The sequence below is a fragment of the Bactrocera tryoni genome, chromosome 4, assembly GCF_016617805.1.
Source record: "Bactrocera tryoni isolate S06 chromosome 4, CSIRO_BtryS06_freeze2, whole genome shotgun sequence".
NCBI classification, from domain to species: domain Eukaryota; kingdom Metazoa; phylum Arthropoda; class Insecta; order Diptera; family Tephritidae; genus Bactrocera; species Bactrocera tryoni.
This window is the reverse complement of record NC_052502.1, coordinates 30302995-30324843: the sequence shown is the minus strand read 5'-3', so window position 1 is coordinate 30324843 and position 21849 is coordinate 30302995. Positions and strand designations below refer to the sequence as shown.

At 37.6% G+C, this 21849-nt stretch overlaps 1 protein-coding gene across 3 annotated transcripts in view; it reads right to left on the bottom strand.

Moving 5' to 3' along the window:
* Positions 1 to 21849, bottom strand: part of LOC120775277 (glutamate receptor ionotropic, NMDA 2B) — a 216941-nt gene that overhangs the window by 162206 nt on the left and 32886 nt on the right. For all 3 annotated transcript variants that reach the window (XM_040105373.1, XM_040105375.1, XM_040105374.1), the window contains exon 2: positions 13776 to 16138. In XM_040105373.1, the coding sequence (XP_039961307.1) occupies positions 13776 to 14790 (1015 nt within the window). In that variant the 5' untranslated portion in view covers positions 14791 to 16138. The remainder of the gene's footprint in view (positions 1 to 13775; positions 16139 to 21849) is intronic.

Sequence of the window (21849 nt, the reverse complement as noted above, 5' to 3'; positions counted from 1 at the left end):
GACCAGGTATCCTCTGGGTAGCCAAAGAACATCTGTTTGAAGGCAAACTAAAGTGAGAAGGCGAAACATCTTAGCCATAGGGTTGTGTGCTAAGTTTGGGACCCTTCACGTAAAAACGCCCCCAATGAAAAAGCACAAACAGTCTTCGATGAGAGACTCCCTATTTGATGACGGCCATGCCAAACGCCTCATTAAAAATCACATGTCTAAAAATAATCTTTGCATAATTATCTTTAGAATTTGAAATAGTATTTAAATAGGTCCACTATAGTTGGAGTTTTCGGATCCACATTTTCTTAATCGGATAAGGTATTCTTAAGATCTTTATCTCTAGTTATACTTTCAAATAATAAGTTTATAACCACTGTACTTTCGTTCAGGTTTAGTATGATCTTGTGGTTTATTAATTATCTTACTCTAGAAGATTCAATATACTATGGTAAACCCTGAAACCTCTGATAACCTCTATCTCAAAAGAAACTGTAGCATGCATTCCATATCGCAATTGCGAGTTAAGATCTGAAAATGGAAATTTGGATTTTAAAAGATATTATAATTGTTTGTACTGACAACTTAATGTCAATTAATCGAATATTGTTGAAGTCTTAATGTCAATTAAGGTGTCAGCCCTTGCATAATTTTGTTCATTGTACTATTTTGCAGTGATTTGAGTTTTTCCAAAAATAATAGAATGGTTTTCCAAAGATCAAATGTTTGCCTAAAGCAAATTGAATCTTTAGGACAAATTGAAAACGAAAGATTTATATGAAGAGATGTATGGTAACAGTTTATGATCTTATGACCTCATTGAAACAATCAAAGACAAGTGCTTAAAGTTGATATAGTGAAACTTCAAGCGCCAATGCGGAAGGGGACTCAGGACAAAAGGAAAACGTAGCATAATATAATTGACGGAAATGGAAAAAAAGAACTTCAAGAAGGAATGTGGAAATATCCGTGACGCCTTCAATGCTCGGAAATCGCGCTGGCAACGTTATATCGACGCAGAAGGAGCCTATTTTTAAAGTTTTTAAAAAATTGTAACTATTGGTTCAATTAATTTTTTTAAATCGACTCAATCCTATTACTTTCCGGAGAAAGTCTGTATCGTTCTGTATATGAATGATTTTGGAGCAATTAAATTGGTTTTGGCCGAACCACTCTTTCATTTTGTTTTAGAAATATTTTCTAAGTGAAGTTTGAAGTTTCCAATTAATTCCACAACACTTAACCGCTACTACCTATAAGTTTGCATAATTTAGTAACTTTCAAAACAAAGCGTCATATCGAGGGTCAAGGTGAGATTAATGGTAAAAGGTACTTCAATTTCAGAAAGACAAACAACTGTGCAAAGTCTCTGCACTTGATGAGAGGTGACAAAATAAAGCTGACAAACAAACGCTCGAAGGTCATAAACGCCAGAGGTAAACTGGTTGTATATGCAGGGATACGGATACATAGAGTAAATAATCTCTTGGAAGTAGCTGACAAAATGTTTTCAGAATGCCCAAAAATATAAAAGGTATCTATCTATAGTGGAATTTCAATATCCACCTATGCCGAAATGACCATATTTTTGTCACATACAACAAACCTAATCGCACACACGTCCTACGCGCGTCAACACTGCCGGGCATTAGCAACACCGGCAGTCGGTGTATTGACGAAAAAGGACAGTAGAAATTGAAATCTCGAAAAGTCGACCCAAGCGCCTTATGTGGCTGCTTAGAGCAATTTGGCAGCTGCCAGCAGAAGCACCGAGAATGGAGAGAGATAAGCAAAATGAAAGCAGCATTAAGCGGCAAACTGTTGTTATGTGACAAGCGCATCCATTTGTCGCTTATATTCGTGTTGTTGTTGCTGTTTTTATTGATGTTGTTGCTGCTGCTGTTGGTGTTGGCGTGGACACTTTCAGTGTTGGAGGTGTTGGGCGACCTCGTGAGCACTTTGGTGACAGTAGCGCGCAAGCGAAATGGTCCAAAGTAAATAGCCGCAAGGCAACAGAAGCAGAGGCGTTGAACATCAAAGGTCGTGTTGGTGCCTTTGTTGGCCGCCAAAACTGTGCAGCGCGTGCTTTTGTTTGGTGGCGGTCTTTGCAGCCGTGGGGATGGTTGCGAACGTCACACTTTGAATAACGGAACAAAACAGTTGGGTTGACAGCGCCGCTCAATTGTGACTCATATGAGTTATGATGGGACTTGTGGGAGTTAGTCGCAGACGAGAGTATGCGCTTAAGTGCCATAATAACATTAACAATAAATATAAGTACACACGTAGATGTGCACACACACATACATATGTATACATATAGTATGTATGGGTGGTTGTTAGTTAAGGAGCAACTTTGCTTTGGCCATCAGTAAGTGGTCAGCTTGATAAATTTTCAACAATATATTTTTAGTCTGTGCACGGCTTCAATAGAGTAACAAAATATATAAATCTTACTCGCCACGCTATATCAACGCTTAATAAATGAAGTAACCACAATAGCGTACAAATTGCTGGATAAGAGAGATAGAGAGAAGCTGCGAATATTGTTGAAGACTTATTTCAGCTTATTTAATTTATTACGATCATTTTTCATGTATTGCTGCTTAGCTGTTCGTAACAACATAAGGCAATTTAAACTTTTCTGAAAAATATCGTTAATTTTTTAAACAAAAACTTTATCAAGTGGCCTGGTCAATTTACAAAGTGATATGAATAATCGATCATATTTCATGCCAAATACAAGATAAATCAAATTAATTTTAGCGAAGTACTAGCCAAAAAGTCAAAAGTTGAATTCAGAGGAAAGAAATTTTTTGTTGTTTAAGAAATAAATAAAAATGATGCACATTTACAGAATTTAAAATTTCAGTTTTAAAAATGTTGGATGCTCTTGATTCTGTATCCAATCTCCAGAAGGATTCCCGAAGAAAGACATCAGCCGATGAGGAAGATTTTGCAGCTTAAGGGGTTACATGGGCTTACGGGTTTCAAAAAATCGAAAAATTTTTAGTGTCTTATTAAATTCTATTACATCTCTAGAATATTGTCCTAAATTTTAAAGTTCATCCGAGTAATAGTTTCGGAGAAACAACCTTGAGAACTTGTGTGCTCGAGGCTAGCTAGGCGCCGAGAACTACTAAACCGATCTTCATGAAATTTTACACAGATCTTTGAGATACAATTCTTTAAGACTTGGACGAAGAAAATTTTTTTCGATTATTTTTGCAAAATTTTCCCTGAAATTTTAATATTTTTGTAAAAATGTCTGCCATAAATACAAATTTTGTTTTTTTTTTTCTTTCGTCCAAGTTCTATGTTAAGGTTTTAACTAAAATACGTATTTTTCACTTTAGATGATCCTGTAAGGAGTTTTCTGCCAAGTCGGGCGCATCTCTTTCCGACGGTCCCGCGTCACAATGGCCGAGTTTAAAATATATTTTCCAAAAAATTTCAAAAATTGTTTGCTAATAGTGTATTTTGTAACAATAAAAAATTCCAATAAAATATTTAATTTTTTATATGAGAAAAAATTAAAAAAAAATTACTGTTTTTTATACTCGACGCAACCTACATGGCTCCTTAAAATTTTCTCAACAGTGAAATCCACAAAATCAAAAAATATTAGTAAATATCTTTCGAAGAAATTTTGCTTGCCGCTCTGCAAACAGCGTTGCGAGAAATACGTCCTGAACACATTGGCTGCCAAGAATTTTTGACGAAATCCTTCGCTGGGTGCCAAGCATTTATTTGTTTAATCGATATTAATTTCATAATTTTTATCATTAAAACTGCAGAAATCGTCATAGCGTCAGGGAAACAAGATTCCATATTTAAAAACACACTGTTTCGAGTCTTAAGATGACAAAAACGCGATGTGTTTGGTGGGATTGGCTTAATTCAGAGCTGTATTGTCCGTCCAATCGTCTGAAGAAAGCAATTGCTCAAAAGAGAAAGAATTTTTTACCATCAGGATAACGCTTTCGGAGGCTGGTAAAATCTAGTTGACGATTAACAGCAAAATATGCAGTCCAAAAGAGGAAAAAGTTCAGCAATGCATTCAGCTTAGAATAGTTGGCATCTTGGGGGCGGCAAAACGTCTTCGCTGTTTCTTATAAGTCAACTTGAAAGACTACATAAATCGTTGATTTCGGTAGGATGATTATTCGAATGAAAGCCTGTGTTTATAAAGGAAAATTTAGGCCACAGATGATATTTGACGAATATTTGAAAACAAGCCTAAGTGAATCATTCCACACAGGTTCGATTCTAACATTTCTTAGTGGCTGGCATTGGCTAGCTTCCGACAAAATTTCTTGAAAACTCTTTCAAAAAACCTTTCCGAGGTTGGTAAAATCTAGTTGACGATTAACAGCAAAATATGCACTTCAAAAGGTTCAGCAATGCATTCAGCATAGAATAGTTGGCATCACACCTATGCAACAGCTGCAAACTTAAGCTGAATTTTGATTGAGCTTGAAGGCGATAATTGAATGAGTTCGAATGCGATCATTTTATTTTTTGTGGCAATGTAATTCGAATTCGAATATTGGTCAAATGACACTAAAGACTTACAATGCTTAAATATTTATACTACCATCGACCACTTTGGTGCGTTCTGTTTTACAATTCGGTCATTATCTAGATTGAAAGAGGGCAGAAATAAGAGACTTTAATGTATCCAGCATTTGATTGAGGTTTGGGGAAAATTAGAACAAATATTACAATAGCATTAACTAGTTAAGTAACAAGCAAATCTTTATCCTGCTGTTACGAAGATAAACATAAAAATTGCGCAAGTAAACAGAAATTAATTTATATAATTTATTAGGCTTTGGGAATTGAAAACCAACTAAGACAGTGCCAGTGTAGACAGCAGCACACTACGCCATGTGGGCGGAAGGAAACGCAAATTAATGCGAAAGAAATTGCAAGCGCCATCTGCGTCACTTAGTGGACGCGAATGTCAACGCAACGGAAGTGACAGGCGGCGCAGAGTCGCTGAACCGCGAAAACAACAAACTAAACACAAACAGGCGGTGTCAGGACACGCAGAAGCTGACCCAAGCAAACGCTTACACACACACATATAAATGAAAGACGCTGCGGAAGCAACGGAAGCTGGAAAGCCGCTGCAATGCCGGTAATTGTGGACAAATTTTTCAGAGTCAGTAAATTGCGAGGCCGCGTCTACGATGGACGCTTTTGTCTACAACATAACGGCGTGTTGGTTTACTGGCGGTTTGGCTGAATCACCGTTTGGCTGAACGGTCGTGGGGTGAGACACGGTGCTCGTGCTGCCACTCGAGTCGAGGTGAATTGCGAACGCGAAAACGTTGACCTGTTCGCCCGGCAAACGATAAATTTGCGCGATAAGAGCGGCTCAGCGCGCCAGCATACAGATAGCGGGCTTTGCGACAGACGGCAGTTGCAGCAGGAAGCATTTAGTAAATATTTAAGAGAAGATAGAAAAAACACAGGTAGGTTGATCTATGGCGATTTTCTTTTTCATCTCGAAAATGCTTCGCATTTCTCAGCAATGCGTTCGCTTGAAATTGCTTTTGTTCATTTTCTTAATTATTTTTCGTTCTTCTTTTGGCATGCTTGGTCAATTTATGGCGGTCTGATAGCACGGCTTGCTTGAGCAGTTGGCAGACAGCGGCTTTGATCGCTCAAGCAGAACAAAAGCTAATGGCGGCGGCTTGCAATTGTTATCATTTCTGAGCGGTGCTCGGTATGTTCTTGCTAAGATTTCAGCGGTCTAAGGTTTCATCAACTGACCTGATAAAAATATGCGGGTGGAAGAAATGGAACAAAAAGTAGGTATGATTTACAAACGAAAAATAAATAGCAAAAATTAAAAAATTTCGTTTCGAAGTTTGAGTTGCAAACAGTCAGAAACAAAAAACAAGTAAGAAAGGGCTAAGTTCGGGTGCAACTCTTGCAACTTGCAGGAATCAAAGGCAGAGAAATAGCTCACGATGTAAAATGTCAACCAGAGGATCGGAATCTAAGCAACTTTATATATACTTACATCATACATATATTGTATATTCGGCATACGATTTCTTAGAAAAACCAAAATCATTATACATAGTCATTATACAAAATCAGCCGGATGTTTGAAAATCCTAGTAATGGTTATATAAGGGCTAGGTTAAGTTTTCGCCCAATTATATCTATTTTAGGCTCAATGATTTACTGTTATGAGTACAATGCGTTCTGAAATTTTCATTGAGATAACTCAAATATTGACCGATGTATCCAGCATAAAGTCACCAGGCAGTTCAAAAATCTTTATATTAGGTCTGAGTTCTTCGCAAATAAGGAGGGGGCTTCTAGGAGGAGGTATTATGAAGTAGCCGTCTAGATGGAAGCAGATTATCGAACGAAACGGCGCATATTTGAGCATATTTGAACTAAATTCGATCACTGTAACACTTTTTATAAAGCATTGAATTAAGAGCAAAATAGCGGAAGGGAGATATTTTCCAATCTAATATATGGGCGCTCAGGGAAGTATTGACCCGATTCCACCCATTTTGGATACACAGAATTACTACTGTCTGTCGGACTTTGTCTGAATTTTTATTGTATATCTCACACATTGACCGATATTTTAGAAAGAAAGTCAACTACAGATACTGGGGTCCACATATTCGGAACCTAGGGTCTTGAACAGTTTTAGTTGGATTTGAACAATCTTTTGTCATAAGGTGGTATACTCTAAACGCATTATTCGTACAAGTTTTAATCAATTTAAAACTGTGCTATATGAGAAGTAGTGATTATTGTCCGATTTCACTCATTTTCACAAAGTGACATAGGAATATGAAAATAATGCCACGTTCCAAATTTTATCGAAATCGGTCAGACGAGTCCTGAGTTATGGGATTTCACCAAAAAGTGGGTGGTGCCACGCGCACCGTCCAATTTTTACCCAATAAAGTGTTCTCATACTATCTCGGCGACAAAATTTTACGTTTGTGGCGCATTTAGTTATTGATTTATCACACATTTAGTAGTTTTCAACAGTACCGTTATATTAGGAGTGAGCGGGGTTTCATCCATTTTCACACTATCGGTAGTTCCTATAATATTCGAGCTGGGCAAATTTGGTTTCAAGGTCTTGAGTTGATTAATTAGTTTTTATGAAAGATATATGCTGTAGTGATCAGATCTAAACAATTTCCGTGAAAATTGCATCATTGCCATAGGAAATATACCATGCAAATTCCGTGCGGATATCTCTCCAAATGAAAAACCACTTTATTCCGATCGATCAGTTTGCATGACATCTATGTAAAATCTATAGCTACTACTCCCTGACAGTCATACCAAACCAGAAAAAAAAATATGTCGACAAATAGATTTTTACCCGAAATTTAAATTAAAAAAGTCTTACTATTGTTTGTAGTGATGCGATTTCGACGGCTCCGACAAATGAGCATTTTCTTGAGAAAAAAACGAATGTGCGCAAAATTTCAGATTGATACCTCGAAAACTGAAGAACTATCAAATTCGTGGCAACTGTATATTTAGTTTAAGGCAAAATTAAAAGTCTAAAATAAACCTATTCCCGATAAGGTCGGCTCAACGTAACGTGAGCGCAAAAGGTTTTAGACACTACTAAAAATTATCTCAGCAGAATTTCTCAAAGGTATTCGGGTAAAGTGTTTTGCGACCAAATAAAGTTAAGACATCGTCTATAATTCGGCTTATAAAATTCTCTTTGCATTCAATAAAGAGGCTTATCAATGCTAAAATGTGGAAAAACATTCATTTGAGGGACAATAACTTGAGCAAAGAATCAAGCGGTCTTATCCATGTGCAAGTATAAATTTGCTTGTTTTTTTTTGTGAAAGATTTTGAAAAAATCTGGATTCCCTTGATCACGTACCCGATCTCTAGGAGAACCAGCGAAAAAATGTGAGAGTTTTCTACTTAAAGTTATCTGAAATCCAAAAGCCAAAATAATGTTTTATTAGTAGAGATGAATACAACTAACGAACGAAAGATTAGTCAAAATTTAAATTTTTGACAAAAAGGGTGGTTTATATAAACAAGTTGTTTTTGTGACAAAACTACACTTCCGAGTGGCTTATAAAATCAATTTGTTCGTTTTATTGGAAAATCTATTCCTTCGATGATTACTTCACATATGTACCTAAGAAAAGTGTGCGGAAATTTCGAGCCGTTCGTTCAAGCCGTTTCGGAGGAATTTTCCTTTCCAACTCTGAAATCACTTCTTTGAGAAAAAACACATTCAAATTAAAAAAAAAAAAATTGGCAAAATCAGGGAATATGTGTTCTGGTGTCTCTGCTCTTTGGTCACAAAAGCGAAAAGTGTGTGTGAAACAGTGCTTTAATCTCTGCAGATGACACCACAGTCTACAGTAATTTGTATGAAGCCCCAAAAGTTCTTTAATTTTAATTCTGGAAGAGCGATTACAATAAATGGAAAAGTTGGTACAAATACGATCGAATAATTGGAACGATTTGGCGGATGAAGTGAAAATTTTGGAGATTATTTTCAAATTAATTTATATTCGATATATATTATATTAGAAATATGTATACTTGCATTTTGATATGCAAAATCCTTTTTCGGAGCTTTAAGTATGATCTATGTAAATTCATAACAACTCTGCCAATAGATATATTAAATCGAAATTATAAAAGCGGTGCTGAAGCACGAAAAGGAGCTGACTTTATGCCGCTATGTCTGAATTTGGTATCTCCTCATAACTCGTACGGCTGTGTAAACTGATGTTGAGCAATACCAAATGATGTTTAGCGATACCAAACAAGGTTTCAGATAAGGTAAATTCCTATCGTGCGACTTCTTCAATAAACTCCTGGAGAAAATAATTCGAGCTGCAGAGCTGAATCGAGAAGGTACGATCCTCTACATGAGTGTACAAAATCATATCGAAAGTAGATATAACCGCTTAAATCTCCCAACGATATTTGGTGTGAATATTAGACTGAGAAACTGGACATATTTTAAACGTATTGTCAACTGACAAGCTAAAATTAAATTAATTCAACTTACTAACCAATAGAGAATAAGGATTAAAAATATACAGCCAAAAAATCTAGCAAAGCGTCTAGGTATGTACACAATCACTGACGAACTAACTGTAAAACCTGAAACAAAAGTGAAATCATCTTAGCGCAACATTTCGCTTGACCCAAAGCGCTGCTGCTGCTTTTCTACAGAGTTCAAAGGCAATCCATTTATCCTTACTCTAATTTCTACATCACCTGCTACGGCACGACTTCAAAGTTTACCAAAGGATATTTGTTTGCGAAGAAAAATGAATAAAACTGTAAAAGGAGGAGCAGAAATAAAAAAAAAATATATATAGACTTTACGTTGCCAATTTAAAATATAAACTACCTGCATTTTCTACTTTTTGTTTTTTAACTTTACTTTTATTATTTGTGCATGGCCGTGGAAGGAAGATATGCGATTTGATAAATGGAATTTCGTATTTTATTCTTAGCTGGAAGTAGACAAATAATGCTGGGATATTGGCTTTGATTTGGCAGACTTACTAAATACATATGAAAAGAAAATGGGATTATTTCACAGCTCATGTTGCCAAAAAACTTTTATTTGCTTGCCGTCCGGCTGTTACGTAATACATATACACACTATCTACTGCCACACTGCTATGGTAGGCTGAGATTTTTAGTTGGAAATTTAATATGGCTGAGAAAAATGTGAAAATTTAGTGCCACGTGTGTGCACATTTTTCTACACTCGTGTGGTCCTTAAATTCCACAGCTACGCATAGGTATGTATGTAAGTTCAAATTTTGTAGCGAATTCCAGCAAAATTTGATTTTAGCGCGTGCATCCTTTTCAACGCCTCCCATGAAAAAATTCGATTGGTTGCGCAATTAAATGCGCAGATTTGTTGCTTTGCGTATTTTTTTGCGGATTTAATATCAACACACAGGATTGCATTTGTTTGCACGCTGTCGCGCCGCTGGATATTTGCTTTTATACTATTTCATAATTGTTGCAATGCCGAAATGTTTTTATGTGTAGAGCTTGTATGTAAGTATGCTTTTTTATGCTTTTGAAAAAATATTCGCGGAAATTTGTGTATTGTGTAAATATTTAAATGAAAAAACTGAGATTTGAACATTTGGTTTTAAGAATTAAATGGACTATGTAATAATATAGCGTATAAGCTTCAATAATAATTTAAAGGAAAGAGCTTTCAAAGTCGAAAACTATTGAAGAGGGTATGCATTTTTTTGGAGCTTTAAGTATGATCTATGTAAATTCATAACAACTTTGCCAATAGATATATTAAATCGAAATTATAAAAGCGGTGCTGAAGCACGAAAAGGAGCTGGCTTTATGCCGCTATGTCTGAAAGCTCCGACAGGATCGGGAAAGACCTCTCTGAGTCGATCGATACCAAACAAGGTTTCAGAGAAGGCAAAATCCTATCGTGCGTTTTCTTCAATAAACTCCTGGAGAAAATAATTCGAGTTGCAGAGCTGAATCGAGAAGGTACGATCATCTACATGAGTTCACAACTGCAGCCTCGAAATCCAACGCAGAATAACTCTTGCCAACAGGTGCTACTTCGGACTGAAAACAGGCAAATGAGAAGTAGAGTCCTCGCTCGACGAACAAAGACTAAATTCTACAAGTTACTCATCATCATTGTACTGCCATATGGTGAAGAGGCATGTTTGATGACAACATGTGATGAGTCGACGTTATGAGTTTTCGAGAGAAAAGTTGTGTGAAAGATTTATGGTCTTTTGCACATTTGCAACGGCGAATATTGCATTCGATGTATGAGTTATACGACGATATGGTCATAGTGCAGTGAATTAAGAAGTTGAATAAATAAGATGGTTCCATGATATCTTCGATTGAATAATATTATTTCGTTTTATTTCGTATTAAACGTCATAAATCGATGGCCCGTATTGTGCACCAGGTACCACAGAATTACAGAAGTTATGCCGTCATTAATAAATATAGGAGAGAAAGCAAGCTGCTTGAGATCAATTTTAGACAGGAGGATTTCTCGGAAACCACACTTAGACAGTACAGCTACAGTATATTGGTATGGTATGTAAGCTACAAAAAGCAGTAATGCAAACGAAATACGTATGACATATGGAAAGCATAAAAAGATAATTCAGTATATTCAACAGTGGCGCTCTTAGAACAACGTCACGTTACCCACTAAAGGTTATTTTACAAATCTTGTACTGCAACTGCTAACGAAATCAGCTCTTAGAATGAGGGAATTCCTCCTATTAGTAGTATCTAATAAAGGGCGTTACGTTTCTCCCCATTGCCACCAATTTCAGAAATTCTATAGAATTAAACTTAAATTGAGTCCCCAATATTCCCATCCCTCTTAGACAAAAGTGGGGGGTACAGGGACAAAGGAATAAATATCTATATCGGTGTCTTTTCAAATAAATAAAAAAAACCCTCTTGTTCTGCCAAAGAGTTTGCTCATAGCAAGAGATATATTTATATATACAGACTGCTAATCGGATTTGAAATTCCTAAATTCTATTTTAGTTTCATCGAAGATAGTGGTATAATGGGTTCCAGCACTTAGTGATACTCCTGATAACTTGGAAGCAGATGAACTAGCCAGAAAAGGCACCACCCTACAATTAGGCTCTGGCTGCTTGTAAATATTTAATTGCAAAACATACTATAAATAGCTCCATGGAGTCAATCCCCAACTTGCTTAACAAGAAAGAAATCGTGGCATTAATGTATATGTAATGTATATATAATTTACAATATGGGCCACACATGCTGACTATTGAAATTCAAATGGAATGACAAAAGGACTCTTGGAGAAGTGTTAATCGGTCGTTGTCTTATTGGCAGCCAAGCCAGAAATGCAAGGTTTTGTATAGGAAATGCATCGCAACTAGCGGTCCGGAATTTTTTAACGTTGCCCCGGAAGTTGCATCAATAAAACTTTGAAATTTGAACTTCATCAGAAGTACAGAGTGGTTCAGAGAGTCTTTAATAGAGTGAGGGGTTTTAGACCGCAATAGGCGTACTAGAGACCTGAGTGCGTCTTCAGACATTCACTCTACCTATTTGCTTTTCGTTGAGAGCACTGCAATTATCTCTATTGTTATTCGATGACGTTGGAGATGAGAAAAGGAGACTAGTTATAGAACCAGTCTCCAGTCGATAGCTAACTTTTGCGTTTATTGGAACTTCTGATATGAAATTGATATATTCACTTTGTTTTATACTCTGAACAATTATCCCAAACACGATTTTTCCATGTATATTTCACCATTTGTGAGTAGTATTGAGTATTGATTATCGGGTAATTTTCGCGAAAATCAGTTGTTCTATTCATCGGCCGATATGTGTCATAAGAAAATTAAATATGTACTACTTTCTATTGTTTTTTAAGTCCAAATAAATTTTTACAATAATGAATACATTCGCTGACAAGTCATTAAGATTATTACTAAGAATAAGTGTTCAATTTATATGAAGAGATTTTTGTGACTAGCAGAGGGTAGACAGCTGCGATAAGAACAAATTTCGAACTCTGCAGGCTCCCAGCGACTTGGGTCTTAGAACCCATAAAGAAAATGCTCCAGCAGAGACTGTGAAGAGCCGACAAAGACGTTGGGAAGTCAGTCGAAATGGACGTTGGACATTTCGATTGCTTACAAGCATTGAGTCACGGCTAAAAAAGACCACATTAGAATATCTATTTGCACTTAACACAAAATTTATCTATTCCAAAACGAGTAAGATGTCCCCAATACGAGTAAGACAAAAGTTATGAAAACCCAAGAGACCTAAAACTGCAGCGAAGAAGAGAACTCTAATATTGAACGAACCAAACAAATGCATAGCAAAATGTGTAGAGCATACGAGAAGGATACGGCAACATCGGACAGCGCGGGTTCAGAGACCAACAGAGGTGGAGTCAAGTAAATGCAACTTGGCGCTGAATGCGTTCCGACTATTTTGTTCCAAGGCCAGAATCCAAGCGGGTTATCCGCATAAACTTTTGACTTTACATATCCCCACAGGAAAAAGTTTAACTGTGTGATATCACTCGATTTGACGGCGTTAAAAAACGATCCTTAACTGCTGCATAATCTGGCGTTAACGATGTACGAAAAATAATTATCAACTAGACGAAATTGTTCTTTTGAAAGGTCGAAAAAGAAAAAATGCCGTTAAACTTTTTCCTGTGGGAATATGTAAAGTCTAAAGTTTATGCGGACAATCCCGCCTGGATTCTGGCCATGGAACAAAATGCTCGAACGAGTCATCGAAAATTGGACTCAACGTATCGACCATCTAAGGTAGGCCAACATTTGAAAGATATAATTTACAAAAAATAAAAGTCAAAGGATCCTCGAAATAGATGACCCTTGTGGACCCTATTATTCTTATATCCGAAGAATTTAAACTTATAGAAAGCCAAATAATAAACTTCTTGTAAATATCCTGAGATTCAAGACCAAAAACAAGACAGTCGCCATTAAAAATTAGGACACTCAGCACAAAGGGAAGAAGATGCTCGGTCAAGCAACGAGTAAAATTGTCATAATCGTATTATTATTATTACTTTTTTATACAGCCGGGGGAAATGTAGTAAAGTCCTTATATTTTTACTACTTGTTAATAAAAATTATTTACATTATTAAAGAGCACATTTACAAAGATCATCGTGGCAAATGTCTCACAAACCAGAGGAGCAAATAAAATTAAAATAAAACGAATAGCGGCGAACTCACCTGTCGGACTCGGCGTCAGCGACATCATATCAAAATGTATATTACGCGGTTCAAATGAATAGTCTTTCAGGAACGTCAGCTTGGCACCGCGTGTCTTCGCCAGACCCTGTACGGCGGTGTTAATGGCGCGTAAATATTCACGTTTGCCAAAATTTGTGTGCGGTGCAATTAGGCCAATATTTAATTGCTCCTTATTAGCGGATAAAGTTTTAGTGTTGCCGCCATTTGTGAGACGCAAGGCCGACGCGCATGGGCATGAATACATTAAAATGGAGGCCAGCACAATGACGGCAATGCCAAAGTGGAGGTGGAGGTGCAGCTGTCGGAGGTGTTGCTGCAAATGGAAGAGCTGATGATGGCGAGACAACAGTGAGCGCAATGACAAAGTTGCCAAAGATTTGCTGAAACAAGACAATGTGCGAGTGGTTGCTGGTTGTTGGTGTTGGCGATGGTTTTGGGTGAGTTTGGTGGGTGCGCATGTTGTTGTTGTTGTTTTTCGCTGACGTTGTTGCTCTTCGTAATGGGCAAAGCAACGATTTTGAACACTTTCCAGCTGCTCGTCCGCGGACACATCTAAAGCCGTTGTAGTTGTTGTTGTTGTTGCTTTACATATTGACAGCAGTGGCAATGGCATTTTGTACGTCAGCTGGCCCGGGGCGAGGCAATGCTGGTGTTGGTGGTTGTGGTGCTGGTTGAAGGTGGGCGGTGGTGGTGTTGAATTGCTGCTGTTGCTGCAGTAGCGGCGCTGGCTACCTACGCTGTTGCAGCTGTTTTTCTTGTTATTGTTCCGACATATTAATGGTGTTGTCAGCTGTGCGGCGTTACCGTTATGAGCTTGTGTTATTGTTGTCGTTTTGCATATTTTCAGCTTCTTCACCTTTTTGTTGTTGTTGGTGCACGCTGCGCGTGTTTGCAATGCTGTGTTGCCGCTTGGTGTTTGGTCGTTGGTTTGAACGTTTTTTCGTCGCTTGTTTGCTTTTTGACTAAAACTTAATCCCTTCATTTTGCGGATCATATGACTGCTTCCGCTGGTTGTGCGCTGTCAATCAGCGTCAGCATCAGCTTCCGCTTTCAAGCTTTGCCTGTCTATGGAACCTTCTCTACAACCTTGCCTCTCTGCGCCACCTTCTCTCAGAACCGTTAACGGCACTCTGCTTCTGCTTTGACGCCGTTAAGCTTTACCGCTTGTTTTACGTCCGTGCTACGTCCACTTTTTCGTAGAATTATTTTGTTCATCAGCTAATACTGATATTGTTTTTGTTGCTGCTGTTGCTCGTATTCTTGCTTTCAAGCACTTCACTACTATGCGCAGCGTATCTATAGATCCAGATTCCGTGTCTGCTTATCGCTTTACTTTGACATCTTTTTCACCGTACTTTTACACTCTGTGCCTCGTTCGCTTGTCTCTCACTTCTGGCATTCTGTTTGCATGCTCGTTTTTGTTTTTGTGTTTTTTTTTTGCGTCCGTTTTCGTTCCTCTAATACCTTTTAATGGATGGATTGGGTTAATTTAAGTAAATTATCATTGTATCTTTGCTTTGAGCCCGTTGGCTTTGATTTCTGTAATCTCCTTTTTTGTTGTATTTCGGTATTGTTAAATTTTTATCGCCATTCTCATTCGCTTTCGCTCTCTGCTTTTAGACAGCACTTTAATTTGTTTACTTGGCTGGTTTTTGCTGCTGGATTTCTACAAGAATGCCCGTCACTCAGTTTTGCCTACTCATCCTACTATTGCCTGCCTGCCGCTTTCCTTACTTCTGTCTGTCACTCCTTTCACTGTAGCTCCGCACCCCCACCGCAGCTTGCACTCAACTGCTTGTGCTGTTATCTATGGCTCCCCTTATTCCCTTTCCACAGACTACTAGACCTGCTGCCGCCACCAGTGTTTCTAGCATCGAATAATCGAGTCTAGGATTACATTTACGCTGCGCTGCGTGGTTATTTTGCTGTTTTTCCTTCCCACTCCTGCTATGTGAGGCACTTCCGTTTGTTTGTTTTTTTTTTCGATTTTTTGCTTTCGCTTTTGTTTTTGTTGTTTGGCTTTCACTTTTGTTTTTGTTGTTTTGCTTTATGCTCTATCGCTGCGGTCGTTGTGAGTTGTGAGCTTCTCGTGGATTTCTGTCATCTACGTGTTGGTTCGTTGGTGTCGTTGTCGTATTTGTTGTTGCTGTTGTTCGTGTTGCTGGTTTTAATGGTGGGTTCTAGTTGCTGTTTTAATGTTCATTATTATTGTTGTCATCGTCGCTATCTCTGACTGAGCTTTATTTTGAATTTTTGTAATTGTTTTAGTTGTTGTTGTTATTGCCCGTCGTATACGTGTGTTTATGTGGGCATTCCGGTGCGCTCTCGTTACTTGGGTGGGGCTGCAAGTAGAAAACAAAAACAACAACAATAAAATATAATTGTCAAGTGTGAGCTTGAGTGAGATTATATGAAGTTATTTCTATATTTGTATATAATTTTTCTTCTTCTTCTTCTCGGAAACGCTGTCAGCGCGTTAGTGCGGAAACGGTTACTGCAATGTGGCGCACTTGATAATGAAAGTGAGACTTATCTGCTTAATGATTATGACATACATACATATCAGTTTATGGGTGCGTGCGCTTGAGTTGCTGCCTACGCGGGCGCAGCGCCGTTATGCAACACGCAAATGCTGAAATCTTATCAGAAATACGGTTTCCGTTTTAAATTATTTCAATTTTCCGCTTTTTAAATTCGTTAAATACATCGCGCGTACGCTACCGCAGGAAAGCAAGGGGCGTGGTGTGTAAGCGTTGACACGAGCGCGATGAGGGCGCAGCGCACGATTGTGTAAGTGAAAGCTAAAAGCGACGAAGTGTATATGCACAGACACACACGTACATCCATATGTATGTACATATGTACATACCTACAAACATATCGAGGAGATTAGTGCATGCTAGCGGTGTATGTGTTTGTTTGTGAGTTGTGACTTTGCTATCAGGGTTTTGGGGAGTGAGTTTTTCGCTTTTGGAAAGTTTTCGGTTACAGCGGCGTTTTGGGCGCCAGTGCGAGCGTCGTTGATTAATTCACTGTGAAAATTATCTTCACACATATTATACATATGTTCACACTCCCCGCGCCACTCTCTTATCGTTTTCTGAAGGATTCTGATAATGAGGATATCGGTTTCTTGGTCGATTATTAGCAAAACAGAATAAAAAAAAAAGCGTTTAGTATGCTTGTTTATACTTTAACGTGGAATCCGTGTACTTTTAAATTAGCACGAAAGTTTGAAAAATATAATGAAAACCTCAATATACACGGAATATGATCCGGACTGAGGCAAACGGAGCCTCGATAACAAATTTCTTTTTCTAGAATTTTACTAGATTGTTAAACTTTTTTTTTATTTTCATGTGAGGTTCGATGTCGCTATGACAATTAGTGTGGGTTTGCCGCTGTTGGTTATCGATTGGAAAATTTTGTGTTCGGATTATCCATAATTTGTGAGGTTAAGCTTTTTAAGGGGTTATATGGGTTTAGGGGTTTTAAAAAATCGAATTTTTTATTGTTTTATTAAATTTTACAACACCTCTAGAATATTGTACTAAATTTGCAAGTTGATCCGAGTAATAGTTTCGGAGATTCAGTCTTGAAAACTTGTGTGCTTGAGGCTAGCTGGGCTAAGTGCACCATCCTTAACGGGTTTTTTCTAGAAACTGTGTTTTTGAAGTCGGTTGGCAAGATTTCTCGAGAACTACTCAACCTATCTTCATGAAAGTTTACACAGGTCTTTGACATACAATTCTTAAAGACTTGAACGAATGCTTTTTTTTCGATTACAACTATTTGAAAAAAAAGTCGCGAAATTTTCACTGAAATTTTGATTTGTTTGCAAAAATGTCTGCCAAAAATCAAATTTTCAGTTTTTTTCTGTCCAAGTTCTAAGTTAAGGTTTTAACTAAAAACGTATTTTTTTACTCTGTAAGGAGTTATCCTATCAAGGCGGGCGCATCTCTTTTCCGAAGGGTCACCTAAAATAACGTCGCAATGGCCGAGTTCAAATATTTTTTTCCAAAAGTTTCAGAATTTCTTTGTTAGGTGTGTTTATAACAATAAAAAATTCTAATAAAATATTTCATTTCTTATATGAGAAAAAATTATTTAAAAAAATGCTGTTTTTTACTCGAGGAAACCCATGTAATCCCTTAAATTGAAAATTTTTTTTCATATTTTGACAGCTTAACTGTTTGAAACAAGGTATATAATATAATTTTTGAAAGCAAAAAAAAAAACAAAATACAATCATAGTAAGATGTAACTCCTAAGGAACTAAAGATAAAATGACAAAAATGAAAGGAATAATAGAATTTATCGATCTGCGCTCGGGAAGAGAGAGAGAACAGGTAAGTTTACACAAAATTCTGTGAAAGAAAAATAGCTTATTTGAATTTTTCCATTAATTTTTAGGTTATGTTCAAATAGTGTTGTTACAAAAATTGTAAATTTTATCAATACTTACAACATTGCTATATAACTTTTTTCTATAGAACACGTAATTTTGCTCAAATCTCAAGTTCTAATCAAGAATCGACATTTTTTATGTGCATTTCGTTATGCTTACTTAATGATCTAGCCTAAATATATTTTTCCTGTTTTTGACTATATTCGTTGCAAGGAAATTAGGCATGCACTAATTACTATAAAATTGTGTCGTTAAGTATAAAGTAGTTGCATTTGAATAGTACAACTAAATTTTTACCAAAAACACTATTCTTTTTTTAAAACGAATCTTTAAGCTTGCTTTTTGTTAAATAACCTCCAACGTTTTAAAAACAATGGTTGCAAAGCTTGATCTTGAATGAACCAATGCAACCCCAAAAGTGAATCTAAACCACGAAAGTTGATTTTACGTAGGTTGCCATCTAAAAGCTCACCATTTTATAGTAAAATTTGAGAATTTTGATGGTATGCATGCTCAGACAATTTTGACATACGAACGCTATTTGTGTTGTTTACAGTAACTTATAATATTATTCTCCACCAACAAATGGAATTAAAACGCGAACATCTAGGCGCAATTATATTTTAAAACTTTCGACGTGGCTTAACTCGGTATGAAACTTGTATGGTGAAGGTATGCTCCAAGATAAATTTCGAGAATATCGTCCAAAATCAGATTTTTTTTATATTTTCAACGTGGTTTAAGTCAAACCACACAATTCATGCCACACAATTTTTCAATCGTTCAAAACAAGAAATGTGCCGATTGGTCGAGAGAAGTGTTAAAAAAATACGATAGCTGTGCTTTGAAATACGTTTATGTAATCGTAAGAGATTATGAAACGTGGGTTTACGTGGATGAACCCAAAAGTAAACCATATGTAGTCGACTGTATGGGCGATTCACGAATTCTACAAAAGCACGAAGCACTTCCAAGAAAATGGTTACCTGATTTCTGGAACAACTGGACATATCATAACTACACCACCAGAGCAATGCAGAACAATAAATTCTGAGTGGTACACAATCATTTGTTTGCCAGTACTCTTTCAGGAAATCAGGAAACCCAAACGATGAAGACGGATCACTTTTCATCACGACGAATCTAGCTCGCACACATCGACTGAAAGCTTCAAAGCCATGCAACTTTTTAATGGAATTCACAGGAAATTTCGATTTACTGGAATTGTGTAATTTCTGAACATTCTGCCTCAGTTCAGAGAAAATCAGCTTTATGCCGCAGCATGTTGGACTTCTGTATTATGATTTCCCGTGAGGCTGCTCAAATCCGACCGAAGTCCCGCTGCCACAGGGTTTAATGTGGTGGCCGCATATAGCAACGCCATTTGCAACCAGTGAACAAATAGGTGTTGTTGTTGCACTTGGCTTGCAAATATCGCTATTTCTTCGCATGCTGATAACAAAAACAATGCATATAGTATTTATGAACTTTTGTTTCTGCGAAAGTTTGTTATTAATTGTTTTGCTTGTCAGTTTGTTCTGTGTATAGCATTTTCCCCCCCTTTTTTTCTGCAACAATTCTACGAACTTTATAATTTCGTTGTTTTTGATATTTTTGTTGTCATAACTGTGGTTTCCGGTTATTTTCGAATTTGTTGTTAGTTCAGATTTCCACGTTGCTGCTGCAAGCTGCCAGTCGAGCAACGCTTGCGCACAGCAATATGGGGCATGCAACAAGCAAACTTCTTTTAGCGCTACGTCTTTCAGCTTGTCAGCAGTTGTTCGCATTGCATTTGTAAGACGCAACAAATAACAATAACAATATGTGTAACAACGCTGAAACTACAACTGACACCGACGACAAGGATGAGGATGAGGATGCGGTGAGAGAGTGAGGATGGGAACCACGTCTACGATGACAACCACGAAAATGACGATGACACAGCAAACAAAACGAACGAAAAAGTGGGAACAGCAACATGATGTTGCCGCAGGCTGACGTCAGCAACATTTCCACTTTAGACGGCTACTGCGCTGCCGCTGCTGCCACCACTGCTGTTGGTTTTACGCTGCAGCTGCGCTGTGATAAATTATACGCCCGATTGTTTTTTTTATTTACATATGTATATGTATATATGTGTGTATAAACGAGTATATGTATATGCGTGCGTACCCATTTGGTTTCTGTATCAAGCAGTAGGCAAAGAAGTAGCGATATCTTCTGCCACAGCACTTGCTCCAAATTCAACTTGAAGTATTTTTCACCAAGCGCTGCCGGCTACAGCGCTCCTCTGCCTACTTTGCTTGGGATCAGGCGCCCACTCCACCCACTCCACCCACTCCACCCATACCAGCTGCTTCAAACTTTCTGCGTGTGTTCTTTAGTTTAAGTTCAGTTCACAGTTTTTCCTAGTTTGAAGTTGTCAGCACTAGGCAAGTGCCACGCAAGCGAAGAGTTGTTGACTGTAGATGTCGGGGCAATACAAGCACATTTGCCAAAGTTGCCGCGGACACTAGCATTGCTTTAGATTTAATAACTAAAGTGTATTATAAGCAAAATTAAGGCATTGGAGCACACTTAAGCCGGTTAGGATAAACTGATTCTAGTTAACTGAATGGCAATTAACACTTGTTTCACTTATTCACTCTAATTCCTTAAAAGTATGTAACGCTTAAGCTTGACAAACGAATGAGTGAAAGCTATTGGACTAAATATTAGGTTGATTCAAATCGGTTTTCTTTTCAACAGTTTTTTTTTATATGCGAATTCTTTTCACTGAAAGAATTTCCAGAGGTAGATATTTTAAGAAATTCTAGTGCAATGAAACCAAGAGGGGATAAAAGATTATTTTATTGAAATTTAGTAAGTAGGTAACCATGTGGGACGATAAGGAGTGGTAAGCGATACGCACTTGACAAAAAAGAGAGAGAGAACGAAATGCGTGAGTTTGAAGAGCTTAACAAGCTGGCTCACAGGGGTAATGCTCGAAAATCATACGAAAAGAAGCGGCGACTAAAATAAGGTTTTAAGACCAGAGCATACTCGAGTAGAATCTCCAGAGGAGATCTAGAGACTGATGTCCAGAGCATATTGAAAGTATGGAGGGAACACTGCTCCAGCGTGCTGAATGTCAGTAAAAGCATAAAACCAGGAGATGGTGAACCCGATTTCCCTATCCATGACGTTGGAACGGACGCTTTATTACCCGATCATTAAGAAGTTCGAATAGCTATTACCTAACTGAACAACAACAAAGCGGCGGGGGCCGATGGTTTGCCGACCGAGCTATTCAAGTACGGCGATAACCAACTACCGCGGGACAAGACTCCTGAACATCGCATATAACCTTATGATTGGACCTTAGCAGTGTGGAAAATCTACAATCGACCAGATTTTCACCATGCATCAAATCTTGGAAAAAAAACCGGGAAAGAGGACCGACACACACCACCCCGTCGTCGATTTCAAAGCTGCTTTTGACAGCACGAAAAGGAGCTGTCTCTATGCCGTGATGTCTGATTTTTGTATCCACAAAAAACTAATACGGCTGTGTAAACTGACGTTGACAGAATCCAATGTGGTTTAACGTGGGTATCTGCCTAAGGAGGCTCAAATCCACGGTGTTTTCTATTACTAGAAACACAT